Genomic DNA, 17,047 nt, shown 5'->3' on the forward strand with positions numbered 1-17,047 from the left:
CACAGCGAGGATGACATGTGATCCCAGTGAACTTCGGGAAATGGGAGCTGGAAGACTTCATGTTTTCATTGCTTGGATTTCTATTGAGCAACATTTCTCTTTCTCTAAAAACCCAGACCACATAGCTGACACGAGAAAAGCTACATTCCAGGGTCTCCTTTGTTCTTGTTTGGTGCCTAACATCAGCTTTCCTTCCTTCTTTCAGAGAATAAGTCCAATATTCCGGTGAGGGGTAAAACGGCGCTTCTTCTTTCTCTGCACCAGATGACCAACTATTAACATCCAAGGTGTAGTTTGTTGGAGCATGTAGCTCCCAAGGTCAATCACACCCAAAAGGAATGAATACATCACTCAAAAGGAAAATGCTGATCAGAACAAAATGGTGGAAAAAATAATTGTATTTATTTTAAAAGCTTTTGGTCTTCCCGTAAACATGGAACCCCTGCTTCCTGAGGAAGACTTCGGGTGGACAGTCCATGTTGGTCGGGGGGTTCTCTCCAACGCCTCTCGAGCCTGGGTGGGCCTCACTCCGCAGACCCCTCTGCAGGGCCCTTCTGCCCAGGAAACGTGCTCTGCCCACAGCTGGCCCAGGTGCACAGGTGTCAGTGAATCCCTCAGGTCACGTCATTTTGTCAGCAAGTCTGGACGCACCTAACTGAGTCCTAAGAAAGTGGATCAGCTTGGTCTCGGTGAGGAACGCTGTCCCCAGAGTTGCTCCCAGACAGAAGGCCCCCACCACCACGTGCGCCAGCCGGGCCAGCCAGCCCTGCTCACAGCAGAGGAATGCCTGTGGAAAGAAACCACCGTCACCGCCCTGGCCACCTTCCTCTGGGGCAAGCCGGGGGAAGCAGGGGTCCCACTGTTCCAACTCCGAGTCAGATCAAGGGCCTGACAACTCTGCGCTGAGGGTCTACCCTGTCCCCAAGGCTAACAGCATCCTAAGTGCTGTCCTAGAGGCTTCGGGGGAGGGACAGAGGTGGGAAATACTTGTCCAGCTGCTTCAGGCAGAGCAGGAAGGGAAGCCTAGAGGGAGGAACAGGGGACAGCTTGCTTCAGGGACTCTCACCTCTGACACACCAGTAACCCCACCACTGAGGGCAAACACTCCCAGGAGGACGGGCGACAGCTGCAGGCCCGCCAGGGGCCGGTGGGGGCTCTCACGGTAGTAGCGGTGGATGAACCGAAGGCTCTTTGTGATCCGAATGCCCATGTTAAAGCAGTTGGCCAAGATGAAGCCCACACTGCCATACCAGCGGGTCAGGAGGTAGGACAGCACCAGGAATGAAGATGACAGGGCCAGCATTGTGAGGTTGTACCTGGGGAGGGAAACAAGCAACGCGGGGCAGTGACAACTTGCCCTCAGACAGAACTGCAAAAAAAAAAAAAACACAAGTGGCTGTGAACATGCAGTCATGGAACTCACCTGCAAGTCCCCGTAGTCCAGCTGGTTTTCATAACATTTTCATGCTCTAAAGATAACATGGAAATGTCACTGTCCCCCCTACCCCTGAATAGAAGAGTAAGAAAACGAACAACTCGTGTCCTGACCGGTGTGGCTCAGTGGGCTGGAGTGGCATCCCGTGCATCGAAAGGTTGCCAGTTTATTCCCAGTCAGGACACATACCTAGGTTCTTGGTCAGGGCATGTATGGGAGGCAGCTGATTGATGTTTCACTTTCACACTGATGTTTCTCTCCCTCTCCCTTCCTCTCTCTCTAAATCAATAAAAGCATGTCCTCAGGTGAAGACTGAAGAAAATGAGCAACTCAAGATAGTTATGGTTTTTTTAAGGATAATAATTGGTTCATTTAAGGGGCACTTTGTAATCAAAACACAAAATAATCCTATTCAGCCCAAATCTTCAATGTGAGGCAGGAGAACATGACACGGGTAACAATTACATACAAAGGCTAACTCTGTGTCAGGCACCGTGGGGGGGCGGGGGGGGGCTGTTTATAAACACACAGCCCTCCCTGCGGAGTTCAGGTTCAGTTGCAGTCAAGGAAACCAGGTACACGGAGTCTGAGTAACTTGCCTGGGGAGGGAGCCAACACTTCCCCTGACCCCTGGCCCCTAAACTCTAGCACTGCACACCACCTCCTTCCAAATGCAGAAGCCCCGTACCCTTGGCTGGTGGACATCATTCAAAGCAAACGATCAGCCTCCAAAATGAGATGTAAACAGGGACAGGCCTGGATCGTCTCCAGTGTCCCCAGACGCTTGCACATCCTTCCTTCTCTCTCTGCATCTCTAGAGCTCTTTGGAGTCTATGACGGGATGGACTGTACTGCTCCTTCTGCTTCTCTGATTTCAAAGCAGCAAGTCACTGCCAGGCCGGCATGGCTCAGTGGTTGAGCTTCAACCTATGACCCAGGAGGTCAGGGTTCGATTCCGGTCAGGGCACATGCCCGGGTTGTGGGCTCAATCCCCAGTGGGGGGCGTGCAGGAGGCAGCCAATCAATGATTCTCTCTCATCATTGAAGTTTCTATTTCTCTCTCCCTCTCCCTTCCTCTCTGAAATCAATAGAAATATTACATATATATGTTTAATATTTCAAAATTAAACTTAACTATCTGAAGTAAATACCATGTCAAGACCATTATGTGAAAACTATATGGTGTGTCCAAAAAGTAGGCTGGAAAATCAATTTAGTGGGTCATGATATGGCAGTTTAAAAATAAAACAACAGCCCTGGCCAATGTTGCTCCGTGGTCAGAGTGTCAGCCTGCTCACCAAAGGGTTTTGGATTCGATTTCCAGTCAAGGACGCATACCTGGGTTGCAGGTTCAATTCACATGTGGGAGGCAACCAATCAATGTGTCTCTCACATCGATGTTTCTCTCTCTCTCCTCCCTACCCCTCCCTTCCACTCTCACTAAAAAAAAAAGAAAAAAATATCCTCGAGTGAGGATTAACAACAAAAAATAATAATAAAAATGAAACAACAGAATTAAAAACTATCAGCATGTCCTGTGCATAACTGGTGAACTTACTGCTTCGTGAGAGCAGGAAGTTTCAGTCACGGCCCCTGAATATGTACTGGGTCACAGTGCTCAATGTCGTTTCTACTGTGAAAGCTGGTTTGGGCCAGCAGTTCCTCGGGCCCAGCTGTCGCTGGAAAACTCCTGGAGCTGTGTAATGGAAGACCCCTCGGCCCAGGCCCCGACGAGTCTAGTTCTGTTGGTCTAGGAGGGGCTAGAACTTCCTAAGGGAACCTGGTCAGTCTGGGGTCTGCTGCCCTAGACTCAAGTTCTAAACTATGGTGTAGCAAACAAAGTCACAAGCTTCTTTGTGAGACAGTCCAACAGGGGCAGAAAGGCTGCTCTGAATGAGAGGCAGGGCTCCCCAACTCCGTGAACTATCCTTTCCCATCCCACCCCCACCACTGGCCTCAGGGCTTTCAGCAGCACTCAAGGCAGTTTAGAGGCAGCATGAATGCACCCTCCCCCCAGGGACCAAAGGGATAACAGGGCTCCTCATCCCATTTCATCCCATTACCTGCACCCACCCCTTCTACTCTCTCTCCTTCTCCCTATCACTTTCATCACTCTCCTCACCTCATCCTGTAGTGATACCTTAAGATACAGCCTTGCTGCTTTTGGTATTTGGACACAAGAGATGAAAGATCCACACACACACACACACACACACAGTTAGGAGCCTGCTGATGCTGCAGGTGTGGTAGGAGAGAGAGTGGTGGAAGTAGGTGGGCAGGAGTCTGCATTTCTAGCAAGCCCCATGGGGATTCTGACTCACAACCAGGGTTAAGAACCACCGCTTGAGGTTCTGGGGCAGAGGTTCTGGTCTGTTGTCAATGGATGAGAAAAATGGGCAAAAACATGTATGTTCACATGAGCCTTTCTCTGAGAGAAATGTCACAGATCCTGAGATTCTTAAAGACCCACAGGTCAGGTTCAGGGACAGGACTCTGAATCCTGGAGAAGCCCCGTGGTAGCCCCCTGGAGCAGTAAGCAGGGAAGTGCAGGAGTAGAGCTGTCTTGTGCACGTCTCTGCAAACCTGGACTGACAGCCCTCAGGCCCAGATCCCTCCCTCCACCGACGGGGGTGTGCAGTGGAGAGGCCGGGGAAGGCTGTGCTAGCGGCTAGGCGCCACCTCTAAGAGAGCCTTTCGTAAGGGCAGGTCCAGAATGAAAAGAAACGAGATGGCACGTTACTTCACTTTGGCTAAAGGCCATGATGAGAGGTGTGTCTTTAAGGTCACCCACCTGTCCACCTGTTCTTTGCTCATGGCAGCAAATGTGAAACACTCGGTTACTCCATTGATGGCAAGCAGGAGAACGTAGAGACAGTAAGTTCGCAGCAAAACAGGACCTGTAAGGAAACAACCCACTGAGCCGCCACAGCCCAAACGGGAGGCCCACACCCACCCTCAGGCTGGCGGGGTGGCCAGAGAACACCAGCAGGGGGTCATGAGCTGGTATCATCAGGGGCAAATGCATGCTCAAGCCTATGGTCTTAATGACCTGGAAGGACTCCTAGCATTCCATGGCACCGACTAAAACAAACAGCTAAAAACAAAAGGATACGTATGAATAAATGCATAGGTCTCTTGCTTAACAGCTAAAAGCTTATCTGGCCAGCAAACAAATCTCGCTTTTTAAACCAGCACGGAGAGGCCTGCTGGCTGGAGCACTCAGGGCACGAGGGCTGCGCTAAGAGAACCTCCGTTGAAAAGGTCCTGAAGAAAAGACCTTGGGGAGAACAGGAGCAGCAGGCAGCTTCAGGGAGAGAACACCCACAAATCCGCAGGGAGACCAGAGCCCACCATGTTATTTTTTTCTATAACAAAGTAATGCAGCTCTATAGCTAACTAACAAGCTTCGAAAAAATCTGCTAACAAACGCTCAGAAGCCGTAAAAATGGGACTGACCCCCAGTTTAAGAGAGCCATTATCAAGAGACAGCCTAGCAACTGGTAATGAAATTAACATATGCCCAATCTGTGAGCCAGCAACATCACCCCTAGGTATACTTCCCACAGAGGAAAAATCACCTGTTCACAAAAACACTTGTACACAAATGTCCTCAGCAGTTTTACATAAAACAGCCCAAACGGACATCAATAGGCGAAGGATAAACTAACCGGGAGCCATCCATTCAAAGAGTCGGGAGCAGGGCAAGGAGATGAGGGGGAGTGGAGGCGAGGGGGAGGGGAAACGAGGGAAGGAAAGCTAGCAGGCACCCTGGGAGACACGCTGACCCGACCAGAAACCACGATGGGCTTTACAGAGGCTCAAGTTTGGTCAAAATGAGAGGCAGCTATAATGTGGAGACAAGGCTAGAAGACCCTGCTGGGACATGACTCTGGTGCAGCCTGGCCAGGCAAGAGATGCCGATGGCCCTGAAGAACTTGGTGGCACCCCAAACCACAGGCTCTTTTCACTAAGAAATCTGACCATTCTCAAGGCTCTTCTCTGTGAAGAGGACACTGAGAATACCTTTTTGAGTCTAAAGTTATTAATGACTGTGCCATAAACCATTAGAGGCATTTTACCTTAGAAATCAACTAACACTACCCTTTTAATTGATAAATGTTATTATCAAAGCTCAAACCTGGCACCAGCATCTCACTGGAGTAAAAGGACTACACATCCACAGTCGTTTGTTTATGTGTCTTCTGAGATTGATTACTCACTCCCCTGGGTGAACATTCCATGGACGGGACAGCCTTCTCCTCCTGGCAACTCCTGGGATCACTAAAGGCTGCTCCTAGGTGATCACCTTCCTAAAGGGGCAGAGCTGCTGTGAAACAGCTGAGTCCCAGTCTGCACAGACTCACTACTGGCTTCTGACTGAGGCCTCCCTGCAGCTGCCTGATAGAAACACACTTCTCCCAGCAGGAGCCCCAGGGAGCTGCACGCCTGGCACTGATTTCACAGCAGGAGTTTCTCCAAACTTAATGGCCTTTGTTCTTTTCCTAATACCAAAGTCTGGGCTCATCACAGCGGAGAGTAAAGCTACAGCGGAGACTAAAGCATGCCCTAGGACTTACAAAATGGCAACTGACAAAGCTCTTCACGTTGAGATGGGGCAGCAGAAAGAAGTCGTCAGGGTCCTTGTCTAGTGACCTGAGGAATGCAAAACCCCTTTGCTAAACCCAAGAGGAAACACTGGAATGGACTGCCCAGCGCATCCTGAAAGTGGTGCCATCCGGGGCCGAGCAAGTGCTGTGAGATGCGTGGTGGCCCGGGCTCCCGGTCCTTCAGAGCTTGACACAGTCAATGCTTCCCTCCTTCAAACACCGAGTCACTGAACTATATGTACAATTTTATTTGCCGAGATCAATTTTATTCTCTGCAAGTAGCTCTGGGTTATCATCCTTCAAAGGCTTTTATGCATCAGGCGGTGAGATTTATGTCGTATTGACTATCTTCAGTGTGTTCAGTACCAAGTGGAGGCTCATTACAGCCTGCTCTCTGCCTTCCTCCCTCACCCTCACCGTATAAGGCCCGAGAAATCATTTGGTCTGGCCCTGCCCAGGCAATTGCAGGCAGGACTCGAAACTCAATAAATCTAGGAGCTTCTTTCATAGCAACATACATTTATATTAAGTGAGTCATATCCTATGGCCCTTGGCAAAAAAGGTTCCCACCCCTGCCCTGGAGGGGGCACATGGGAGCACGTGGCAAACCCAGTTTAGGTCTAAGAGGAAAGCCAAGGATTTTTTTTTTTTCTAAAAGTTAATCCTCACCTGAGGTTATGTTTATTGGTTTTTAGAGAAAGGAAGGGAGAGGGAGAGAAACATCGATCATTGCCTCAGGTACACACCCGACCAGCGATAGAACCTGCAACCTAGGTATGTGCCCTGAACAGGATTTGAACCCGAAACCTTTTGGTGTATGGGACCACGCTCCAAGCAAGCCACCCCGGCCAGGGCAAGCAAGGATTCTTAGCAACTTCTTCAATGAGGTGGGGAAACAGATCCACCTGGTCTGACCTCCTATGAGGGGAAGAGTCCCACCCACACCCCCGCCACTAACAATTCCCCCGAGACGACACAGATTCAATGTGTGCGCACAAGCTCTTGAATTTCATAAGACTCTTATTTCTGTTTAGAAATTAGAACACATCTGGCAACTCTCGTGCATACCTGATCCTGAGCTAAGCATGGCCCCTCCATAGATATCCAAAGCCAGCTGAGAGTAGGCAAAGCCAAAAACGGTGATGGTCAGGCCGGTCAGCAGGGCCAGCTTGAGCAGGGACTCCAAAACCGTGGCGGCCACAGCAACATCCTCCTGGTGCCGGGGAGAGGGAAGGAAGTTGGATGAATCATGAGCTAAAGGAAAGCCTCACGTCTGGCCTCCCCTGTGCTGTTTCCTGGCCACTCCTTCAGTTGGTGAGGGCATCACTGCTTTCTGCAGCCCGCGCTGTGTCTGTCAATCAGCAACAGAAGGAAAGGACAATGTGTGCCTCCTTCGGGAGTGCAGGGGCGGCTTCGTGTCTAACTCATTTAGGATAAATTATGTCTAACGTTTCTTAGGAAACACTCAATGTCCCCTCAGATATTTATTCTTAAGTGAGAGAGCACTGTTTTGCACTGCTAGCTAGCTTTGCCTTTGCCCGTGTTCTTCTCCTGACAAACATCTCCAAATCCCGAGGCTCCTGTCAGTGCACTTGGGAAATATTCCTAAGCCAAACTGAGAACCGGATCAGCTCACTGTGATACTGTGCTTAAACTATATTTAGCCAAATGTCTAAGACATGTAAGAGGCCACCTTAGCTTGCTTTTAATTCTAAAATAATAACCGTTTGGTGTAGGGGACCACGCTCCAGCAGTGTGTTCAGTATCCAGACATTTTCAGTGGTTTTAGAAAAGGGGAAGTTTATATAACCAAATGCTTCTGGATTAAAATCTCTGCTGTATTTACCACCTGGAGTATGTAGATTCTCACGGTCAGAATGGAGCTCTGGCCATTTCACCATCCTTAAGAAGCTTAAACAACTGGTGCGGTGAGAGAAGCCGAATGACCAGGTCCTTCCCTCCCCAGGTTCTCAGTCAGCCTTGCCCCAGTCTCTGAGTCCCGTGGCTCACCTCTGGGTCTTACACCCAAGACGAGACCAGGGAGGGGGTCTGTGCTGCGTTGGGGACAGCCATCGAGAGTTCTGAGAGGGCTGGGTCAAGAATAAGGCCAAAAAGAGGGACAAAGGGTGGAAAGAAAGGGCCAGCCAGTGAGAAAGGGAGAGGCTGTGAAAGAAGACATGAGCACAGGGTCCTGCCAGCATGCAGTCAGAGTGTGGAGAACAAGCAGTCAAACTCGCGGCCCACAGGCTGCATGCGGCCCACAACAAATACTTTTGCGGCCCAGAAAACGTAACGGTAGGTAAGAAATGTCTTAATGAAAATTCTGTAATTTAATTTTTACAATATCCTGTTATACATAATTATTAATAACGAGCTACAAGGTTAGCTAATGACTGAGTACTATAATCGTGTTGCATTCATTTCCCTTACGTGCCTTACGCACAGGCGCACCATTTCTCTCCACTAATACTAGCAGCAGATTTTTTTTTTAAAATATATTTTATTGACTTTTTTACAGAGAGGAAGGGAGAAAGATAGAGTTAGAAACATCGTTGAGAGAGAAACATTGATCAGCTGCCTCCTGCACACCCCCCACTGGGTATGTGCCCAAGAAAAAGTATTAATTTTTATTACAGTGTTCTATTATTTTATGTTAACGACTACTCATTTATTTCAACCCTTATTATTCACCATGTCTTTATCAAAATAAACCTACCTTTCTATCAAAGTTGAAGCTTTTGGTTTTTTGCGGCCCACATAAACTTAAACCTTGTTTATTTGGCCCGTGTTAGCCTTTGAGTTTGACATGCTTGGTGTAGAAAAATGAAATCTAGAAGGAAATTTCAGATCAGACAGAAGGGAAACAGACAGCTCCACATTTTTGTCTATTTATCTTGCAATTAGAGAGAGAGTTCATTTGAGATGGTGACATAAGAACCAGGACTACCTGCTTCTGAAGTGTGGCATCCTTTTCTCTCTCCAGCACCTTCGCAAAGAATATATAAAAACTCTCCTCTATAGGCTGGAAAATTAATCTGGCCACAAGGGAGCCAAGGTTATTCACTATATCATAGACACCTACAAAACAAAAGGAAGAAACAGCAATCCTACTCGGTTTCCTCTGAATTTTCTCAGCACTATTAACTTTTTATCTAATTCAATTTTTAAAACTTTTTGATATAACTATAGTCACGTGCAGTTGTAAAAATAATAGATCCAGTTTTCCTGAAGAGTAACATCTTGCAAAACTCGAGTACAATGTCACAACTAGGACACTGACGTTGACAATTAAGATACAGCCCGAGCCAGTTTGGCTTAGTAGACAGAGCGTCAGCCTGCAGAATGAAGGGTCCCGGGTTCAATTCTGGTCAAGGGCACGTACCTCAGCTGCAGGCTCAATCTCTAGCCCTGGTCAGGGCATGCGCAGGAAGCAACCAATTGATGTGTCTATCTCACATCGATGGTTCTCTCTCTCTGTCTCTCTCCCTCCCTTCCACTCTCTCTAAAAATTAATGGAAAAATATCCACGGGTGAGGATTAATAACAACAAAAGATACAGAATACTTCCTTCACCAGCACTTTTCTATAAAAGTCATTAATACCACGTGGATTTTTTCCTATTTTTATTTCCACTACTCCGAGGTTATATTAAAAAAATAAATATGAAAAAATTGAGCCCTAGAAAGTGCTGCGGGATTGACAGCAAATCTCCAAAACAGTTAAAAACCAAATAAAACAAAATCAATAAAACCAGTCTGGTAAGTTGTTTTTAAGTACACCCACACAAACATGGGGTACATCTTTGTAACTGTGATGCTGAGCTCCCTTTTCTCTTCTCTTAGCACCTCCCCAAACACAAATGAGCATCAGAACTCTGCGGAAAGCAGGGTAAGACAGGATCTCAACAGAGAACCTGCCACCCAGGTCGCAGGAGAAGGGAGAGGCAGTAGACTGTATATATTTATAAAGGCCTACAATTTTCAAACTTCAGGATTCATGTTTTCATAATCTTCCTTTTATGTAATTCCTAGGCTCATTTTCATTAATCATATCAAAATGCAGAGAAAATATTAGGAAGTATCTACTAACAGTATTCCCCTTTAATTAAAACACTACAGAATTTCATCTTACCCTGATCGCCAAAATTTAACACGTTCAAAAATGTCATCACATATCGCTCCCCTGCAAATAGAAAAGCAAAGTAATTAGCATTTTAATCGTACATTATTTTCTTGTTTCCTTTTCTCTTATCATCTATCAACTTTTCCTGTCGGCAAATATCTGAAAGGAGAAAAATTAGATAATTAAAGAAACATTCCTTGTCCTAATGTAGATTTCAAATAATCTCAAAATAGTAGCAGCTTAGAAAGTGCTGGGGGAATTATTGACAGCAAATCTCCAAACCAGTTAAAAACCAAATAAAACAAAATCAATAAAACCAGTCTGATAAGTTGTTCTTAAGTACAGGGAGATTACTAAAATATTAATAATGCAAGTAATTGTCCCAAGTTTTAAGGGAGATCAGATGATGTGAGTGTGAATTCTATAAAATGAAAGGTCCATGGTTATGAGCACAGACTCATTAAAAGTTTCCTCTCTAGGAGGAGAACGCTCCATGGAGGCTGGCAAGGCTCTGGAGCCCACGCTCATGATTCATATCTAAAGTCTAATGCCTTCACGGAGAAGACACGGGCCCAGAGCCCTACTCCCCACTCCCAGTTTTCATATTATCTGTGAGTGGAAAGCACTGACCATTATGCCGATAAAACACTGAGGAGTGCCCATAGCCCTACACAGCAAATTCTCACCTCCTAGCAACTTGCTAAAAAAAAAAAGAAAAAAAAAGCAATATTAGAAGACTAGAAGCAGTGGTCTCTCAAGTCTCTCTGGCCCTTGCCTCCCTACAATCTCCCAGCCACTGCCCTGAGCAGGGACCTCCATGGTCCTCTCAGGCACTGGCCAATGGCTGAATTCACTTCCATCTGCATCTCTGCACTACTCCAACCATCCTCACTGCTAACAGTTCTAGCTTTTGCAAATCTAGCTCTTCAGTCAATCCCTGCTTTCACACCTTTAAATGGCCTCTTAATGGTTGCAGAAAGTCCAGGCTCCTTAATTCTGCATTTGGAGCCTTTTATAAACTATCCCCAAGCTATATTTTTGGCCTCCCTTCACCAACCTCATCCCCACCTCCCATCAAACCATCATCCTCAGCTACATCCTACCGGCTTTAGCCTCTCCAGCTGCTCTGAGTCAGGCTGGCTTGTGGCATTCTCACCACCTAGGATGGCATTTCTGCAAGGAACTCCTTGTGTTCTGCCACAATGGGCCTCTCCCTCTCTACTCTGTAAGCTCCCTGAGGGCAGGAACCATGTCTCGGTCATCTCCATTTCCCTGGTATCCTAGAGGAGCGCCAGGAAGTGAAAGGACACACAAGAGAAGAGATGTCTGGCGAATGAGGTCACGTTTCCAAGTACAGTCCTCGCAGCTCTGAGTCAGAGTTAACCACACAATTGTGCCTCTTTGATGAGAGAATGAGCTCTTTAAGCTCGTGGCCTGCTACTCATCCATCTGTGTATTCTCAGCACCTGGCACGCCGTGTTCAGGAAATGTGGGGGCAGAAGGTAAGAGCATACACATTTTTTGCTGTTACAATGAATGATTTCAACTTTCTCAGAGCTGTAGCGTTGAGAGAAAAAGAATCTGGGAGTCCTTGTCAAGCCACTTCTTTATTTCACAGCCATGGAGATGGAGGCCCTGACAAGTTCCTAATGGCTCTCTGCCCGTCAGGCCAGGACGGCCCAACTGTGGAGTGAGCAAGCACTCGGTGCCCCCACCAGGCCCAGCTCAGGAGGCTTGAGTGTGTGGCTAGCTTCATCTGCTGCTACCAACACAAGTCCAGCCACTGCAACCCAGAGAACCAATTAGCGCCACTGCCTGGACTGGATCCATTCCTCAATTCATTTAAACTGCTCTTAAAACCCTGGGAGGAAAAAGTACACAAGGTGAACTAACTATAAGGTGAACTGTCACAAAACACAACTGCACTACAGACCCCTTTCTTTACCAGCAAATATTTGCTGAACACCTATCATGTGCAGGCCCAGCAGGATGCTGGGGAGACAGTGGTGAGCAGCACCTTCCAGCTCTCAAGAAACTCATAGTTAAGGCACCTCCACTCAGCCCTCCGAAGGCTTCGGATCCTTACTTCCTAGAACAGGGGTCCTCAAACTACAGCCCGCGGGCCACATGCAAATACAAATACTGTATTTGTTCCCGTTTTGTTTTTTTACTTCAAAATAAGATATGTGCAGTGTGCATAGGAATTTGTTCATAGTTTTTTTTTAAACTATAGTCCGTCCCTCCAACGGTCTGAGGGACAGTGAACTGGCCCCCTATTTAAAAAGTTTGAGGACCCCTGTCCTAGAAGTTTTGCCAACAGTTTCACTTTGTAATGGCAATGTTACAGGCTTAGACCAGAACCATGCACTCTCAAAACTCAGAGAGCCTCAGACACCTCCTGTCCTACCCCTTAACTCAGATGGGACAAGTGAGGCTTACAGGTAGTTATTTCCCTTTGGAAGTATAATTAGTTAAAAATGAAGATGGAGGGGGGAGCCCTGGCTGGTATAGCTCAGTTGGTTGGGCGTCGTCCTATGCAGTGAGAGGTTGCAGGTTTGATTCCTGGTCAAGGCATATACTCAGGTTTTGGGCTTGATCCTCAGTAGGGGGTGTGCTGGAGACAGCAGATTGGTGTTTCTCTCTCACATTGAATTTTTTCTTTGTCTCTCCCTTCCTCTCTCTCTAAAAATCAATAAAAATATATATTTTTAAAGATAGACGGGGATAGCCGAAACCGGTTTGGCTCAGTGGATAGAGCATCAGCCTGTGGACTGAAGGGTCCCGGGTTCGATTCCGGTCAAGGGCATGTACCTTGGTTGCGGGCATATCCCCAGTGGGAGATGTGCAGGAGGCAGCTGATCAATGTTTCTCTCTCATCGATGTTTCTAACTCTCTATCTCTCTCCCTTCCTCTCTGTAAAAAATCAATAAAATATATTTTTTAAAAAAAGACGGGGATGTGTGAAGGAAAATAATCCTATCTAATAAAAGAGAAACATGGTAATTAGCCGTACATCCGCTACCCTTCCCATTGGCTAATCAGGGCGATATGCAAATTAACTGCCAGCCAAGATGGCGGCCGGCAGCCAGGCAGCTTGAAGTGAACATGAGGCTTGCTTGCTTCAGTGACGGAGGACTCCAACGTTCCCCCCCTGCCGCTGCTGGCCTCTGAACTTGCAGTTTGAAACATTGTTACAAATATAGAAGCTAAACAAAACCCCAGAAACCTGCTTTCAGCCAGCCGGGATCTCAGAGCTGGAGTTGAAACAGGGTTTTGATTATAGAACCCAAACAAACCAGATACCTGCTCTCAGCAGCGGAGGCCTAAGAGCTGGAGCCAAGCCTCAGAGCTAAAGCTGGCCCAGAATAAAAAGAAGAAAAAAAGGAGCGGTTGGGAGCTTCAGTCACCCACCAGCCTGAAAACAGCCCTCAGCCCCTCACCTAGACTGGCCAGGCACCCAGTGGGGACCCCCACCTTGAAGGGTGTGTGACCAGCTGCAAACAGCCATCATCCCCTCATCCAGGCTGGCCAGGCACCCCAGTGGGGACCCCCACCCTGGTCCAGGAGACCCTTCAGGGCAAACCAGCCGGCCCCCACCCGTGCACCAGGCCTCTATCCTATATAGTAAAAGGGTAATATGCCTCCCAGCACCGGGATCAGTGGAGCCGCGAGGCCTCCCGGCACCGGGATCAGCATGACAGGGGGCAGCGCCCAAACCCCCTGATCGTCCTGTGGCTCTGTGTATGACAGGGGGCGGAGCCACAACCTCCCTATCCGCCCTGCTCTGTTCGTGACAGGGGAAGGCGCCCCAACCCCCTGATCAGCCCTCCTCTGTGGGTGATAGAGGGCGGCACCCCAACCCCCCCCGCCACGGGCCCTGCTCTGTGTGTGACAGGGGGCGGTGCCCCAACCCCCCAATCGGCCCTACCCTGAGCATGACTGAGGGTGGCATCGCAACCTCCAGATCCGCCCTGCTCTATGCATGACAGGGGAAGGCGCCTCAAGTTCCCAATCGGCTCTGCTCTGAGCCTGACCAGGGGCTGCACCTAGGGATTGGGCCTGCCCTCTGCCACCCGGGAGCAGGTCTAAGCCAGCAGGTCGTTATCTCCCAGACTGCGAGAGGGCACAGGCCGGGCTGAGGGACAGCCCCCCTTCCCCCCGAGTGCACAAATTTTTGTGCACTGGGCCTCTAGTCTATATATATAAAAAAAACAGTGACCGGAAAGCCGTAACAACCAGAACGGCCAGTCGCTATGACGCCCACTGCAGCCAGCGAACTAGCCAGATATGGGGATGGGGCCGGCCAGCCAACCTCCTGCAGCCCCTCTCCCTGCCCAGCCCCACCCCAGATCAGCTCCTCCAACCTGATCAGGGGCAGGGCTGGCTGGCTGGCTGGCCGGCCAACTGCCTGTGGCCCCTCCCCCTAGCCAGACCCACCCCCAATGGGCCTCCTCCACTCCGATTGGCCCACGGCCCCTCCCCCAGCCAGCTCCACCCCCGATTGGCCCCTGACTCTGATCAGGGGCCGGCTGGCCAACCACCCATGGCCCCTCCCCCTAGCCAGCCCTGCCCCCAATCAGCCCCCCCCCCAATCTGAGTGGGCTGGCAGGACCCCACCCATGCACAAACTCGTGCACCCTGATCGGCACCCCCCCAACACCAATTGGGGTGGGGGCTGGCCAGTCAACCTCCCATGGGCCCTCCCCCAGGTGCTGACCCTCGATCGGCCCCCCCACCCCATTTGGGGGTGGGGCTGGCCGGCCCACTGCCCACAGACCCTCCCCACGGCCGGCCCTGCCCCCAATGGGTACCCCCGCCAGCCAATCACCCACTGCCCCTCCCCACAGCTAGCCTGGCCCTGATCAGCTGATCAGGGTGTGCCAGCCAGCCAACCTCCCACCGTCTCCTCCTCCCAACAGGCCCGGGCCAGATCTGCCCCGATTGGGGCCGGGCTGGCCAGACCCCACCCGTGCATGAATTTGTACACTTATTGGAAACTTTTTGTTTTCCCAAATTTTTGTAATGGAGTTATGTATTTTTATAATTAAAAGACAATTTTTGAAAAGTTTTAAAAATATGTTCAGTATTCGGTATACAGGTGTGTAGACATATGAAACTTATGTAGAGAGAGAAAATACTACTTTCAGCAGCTTACAGCTACCTCAAATCTCATTCTTCGAACTAAATCTGGGTATAAATAAACCAGTATACATACACAAAAAAATTAGATGTATGTATGTTTAGCTCCTCTCTGCATCGAGAGGTCTAGCACTGTTACCCTGGAAAGCCTTAGACAAGTGGAAGGCTGACCAAACTATTATAAAGGTGAACCTTACTGTTTAAGAAAATAAAATGATGAAAACCTGGTTCTCTTTCTTTACAAAGTTCAAAAAAAAAGTGTATAAAAAGGAATAGGATAATGAGTCTACAGATTTTTCTATAATTGATATAATCCTTTTATGATACATTTATTTAAATGACATAACATGGGGTTTTGGAGATAGACTTGGGTTCAAAATTAAATTATTTCTCATTACTAAAAGACCCCGAAGAAGTTACATAACCTCACTGACCCCCAGTTTCTTCATCCATAATAAACAAAGACAAGTAAGTAAAGTATCAAGCTAAGCAGATGCTAGGTTCCCTCTCCTTACATGAGAAGCCCCGTTTCTGAGGTTCCTCTGCCCAGGATGGTGGACAGCAGGAGGCCGGGATGGGATCCCCTTGCTTATGCTATGGCTTCCTAACTGCTCAGGATGACCTTTTACTCACCTTCTGTCAAAATCTGTTTCAAGAAAGACTGTTTGAAAAAACTCCAAGTCAATTTAGCCTCTGTCCAATTTACAAAAGCCTAAAAGAGAAAACAAACAAAAATATCCCAGGCACTGCAAGTCTAAGGGTACATTAATGCTACAGGAGAGGCAAATTCATTTTGGTCCCTAAATCCCAACCTAGAGAGTCCCCACTGCTTTTTCATTTAAGGCTAAGCACACAGAGACATCCCACCAATAATGGCAAAGAATTTACATTCCTAAACACGAAGACAAAATCTCCAGGTAGAACAGTCCCCCTGTCCGACACACACACCTGTAAGGGGCCTGCCCAGGATTCACGCACAAAGGCCAGACCTACCCCACCTCTCCAAAAGGCTACCTGTAGCTACAGAAGTTAACGCAAGGAACCTGTCCCATGGGCCCCTTCTCTTGGCCCAAAGCCCACCCGTTAGAGCAACATTACCCAGTAGAAATATAATGCAGGACACATACATAATTTTAAATTTTCTAGCACCATAGTGAACAGTAAAAAAAAAAGAGTTAATTTTATATATAATAAGTTAATTTAAATATATTTAACCCAAAATATCATCATTTCATCACATAAAAAATATTAAGAGGCATTTCACATTATTTTCTGTACTAAGTTTGAATCCAGTGTGTATTTTCACTTAGAGCTCACCTCAATTCCAAATGCTCCATAGCCACACGTGGTGTTTACCACTTAGCACAGGGCAAGTCTAGAGTACCCCTTGAAAGCAGGGGTCATTTCCAGTCCTCAAATCTCCTCACCCCTGGTTTCAGAGCCTTTCTTCCAGGCATTGCAAGGGCAGGCCTGACCCTCCCAAACTACACTTCCTCCAGGGCACCACTGGACCTGGAGCAGATGCCAGGGGCAGATCTAGTTTAGGAGTAAATCTTCCCAGGGAGAAGGAAACTGGGTCTCTCCTTTCCCCAGAACAAAGAGCGACAGACTCCCTACCACCACAAGGGGGTACTGTGGGCCACATCATGTTTGGGGCAGTGATCCCGCCGATAGGAGCTTTGGACAGGACACCTCTCACATTCCCCATGCCAGGTGATCCTCTGGAGGTGGGGGGGGGGGGGGG

General features: G+C 48.3%; 1 protein-coding gene across 1 annotated transcript in view; it reads right to left on the bottom strand.

The window, feature by feature from the left end:
• Positions 1-380: 380 nt before the first annotated feature.
• RFT1 (RFT1 homolog) overlaps positions 381-17,047 on the bottom strand; it is a 33,436-nt gene continuing 16,769 nt past the window's right edge. The window contains exons 7-13 of the mRNA XM_006754670.2: positions 15,937-16,015; positions 10,174-10,224; positions 8,990-9,120; positions 7,111-7,255; positions 4,227-4,332; positions 1,067-1,316; positions 381-787 (exon numbers count right to left, since the gene is read on the bottom strand). Coding sequence (XP_006754733.1) covers positions 620-787; positions 1,067-1,316; positions 4,227-4,332; positions 7,111-7,255; positions 8,990-9,120; positions 10,174-10,224; positions 15,937-16,015 — 930 coding nt within the window. The 3' untranslated portion in view covers positions 381-619. The remainder of the gene's footprint in view (positions 788-1,066; positions 1,317-4,226; positions 4,333-7,110; positions 7,256-8,989; positions 9,121-10,173; positions 10,225-15,936; positions 16,016-17,047) is intronic.

This window comes from Myotis davidii, unplaced genomic scaffold (assembly GCF_000327345.1).
Source record: "Myotis davidii unplaced genomic scaffold, ASM32734v1 scaffold111, whole genome shotgun sequence".
Lineage (NCBI taxonomy): Eukaryota > Metazoa > Chordata > Mammalia > Chiroptera > Vespertilionidae > Myotis > Myotis davidii.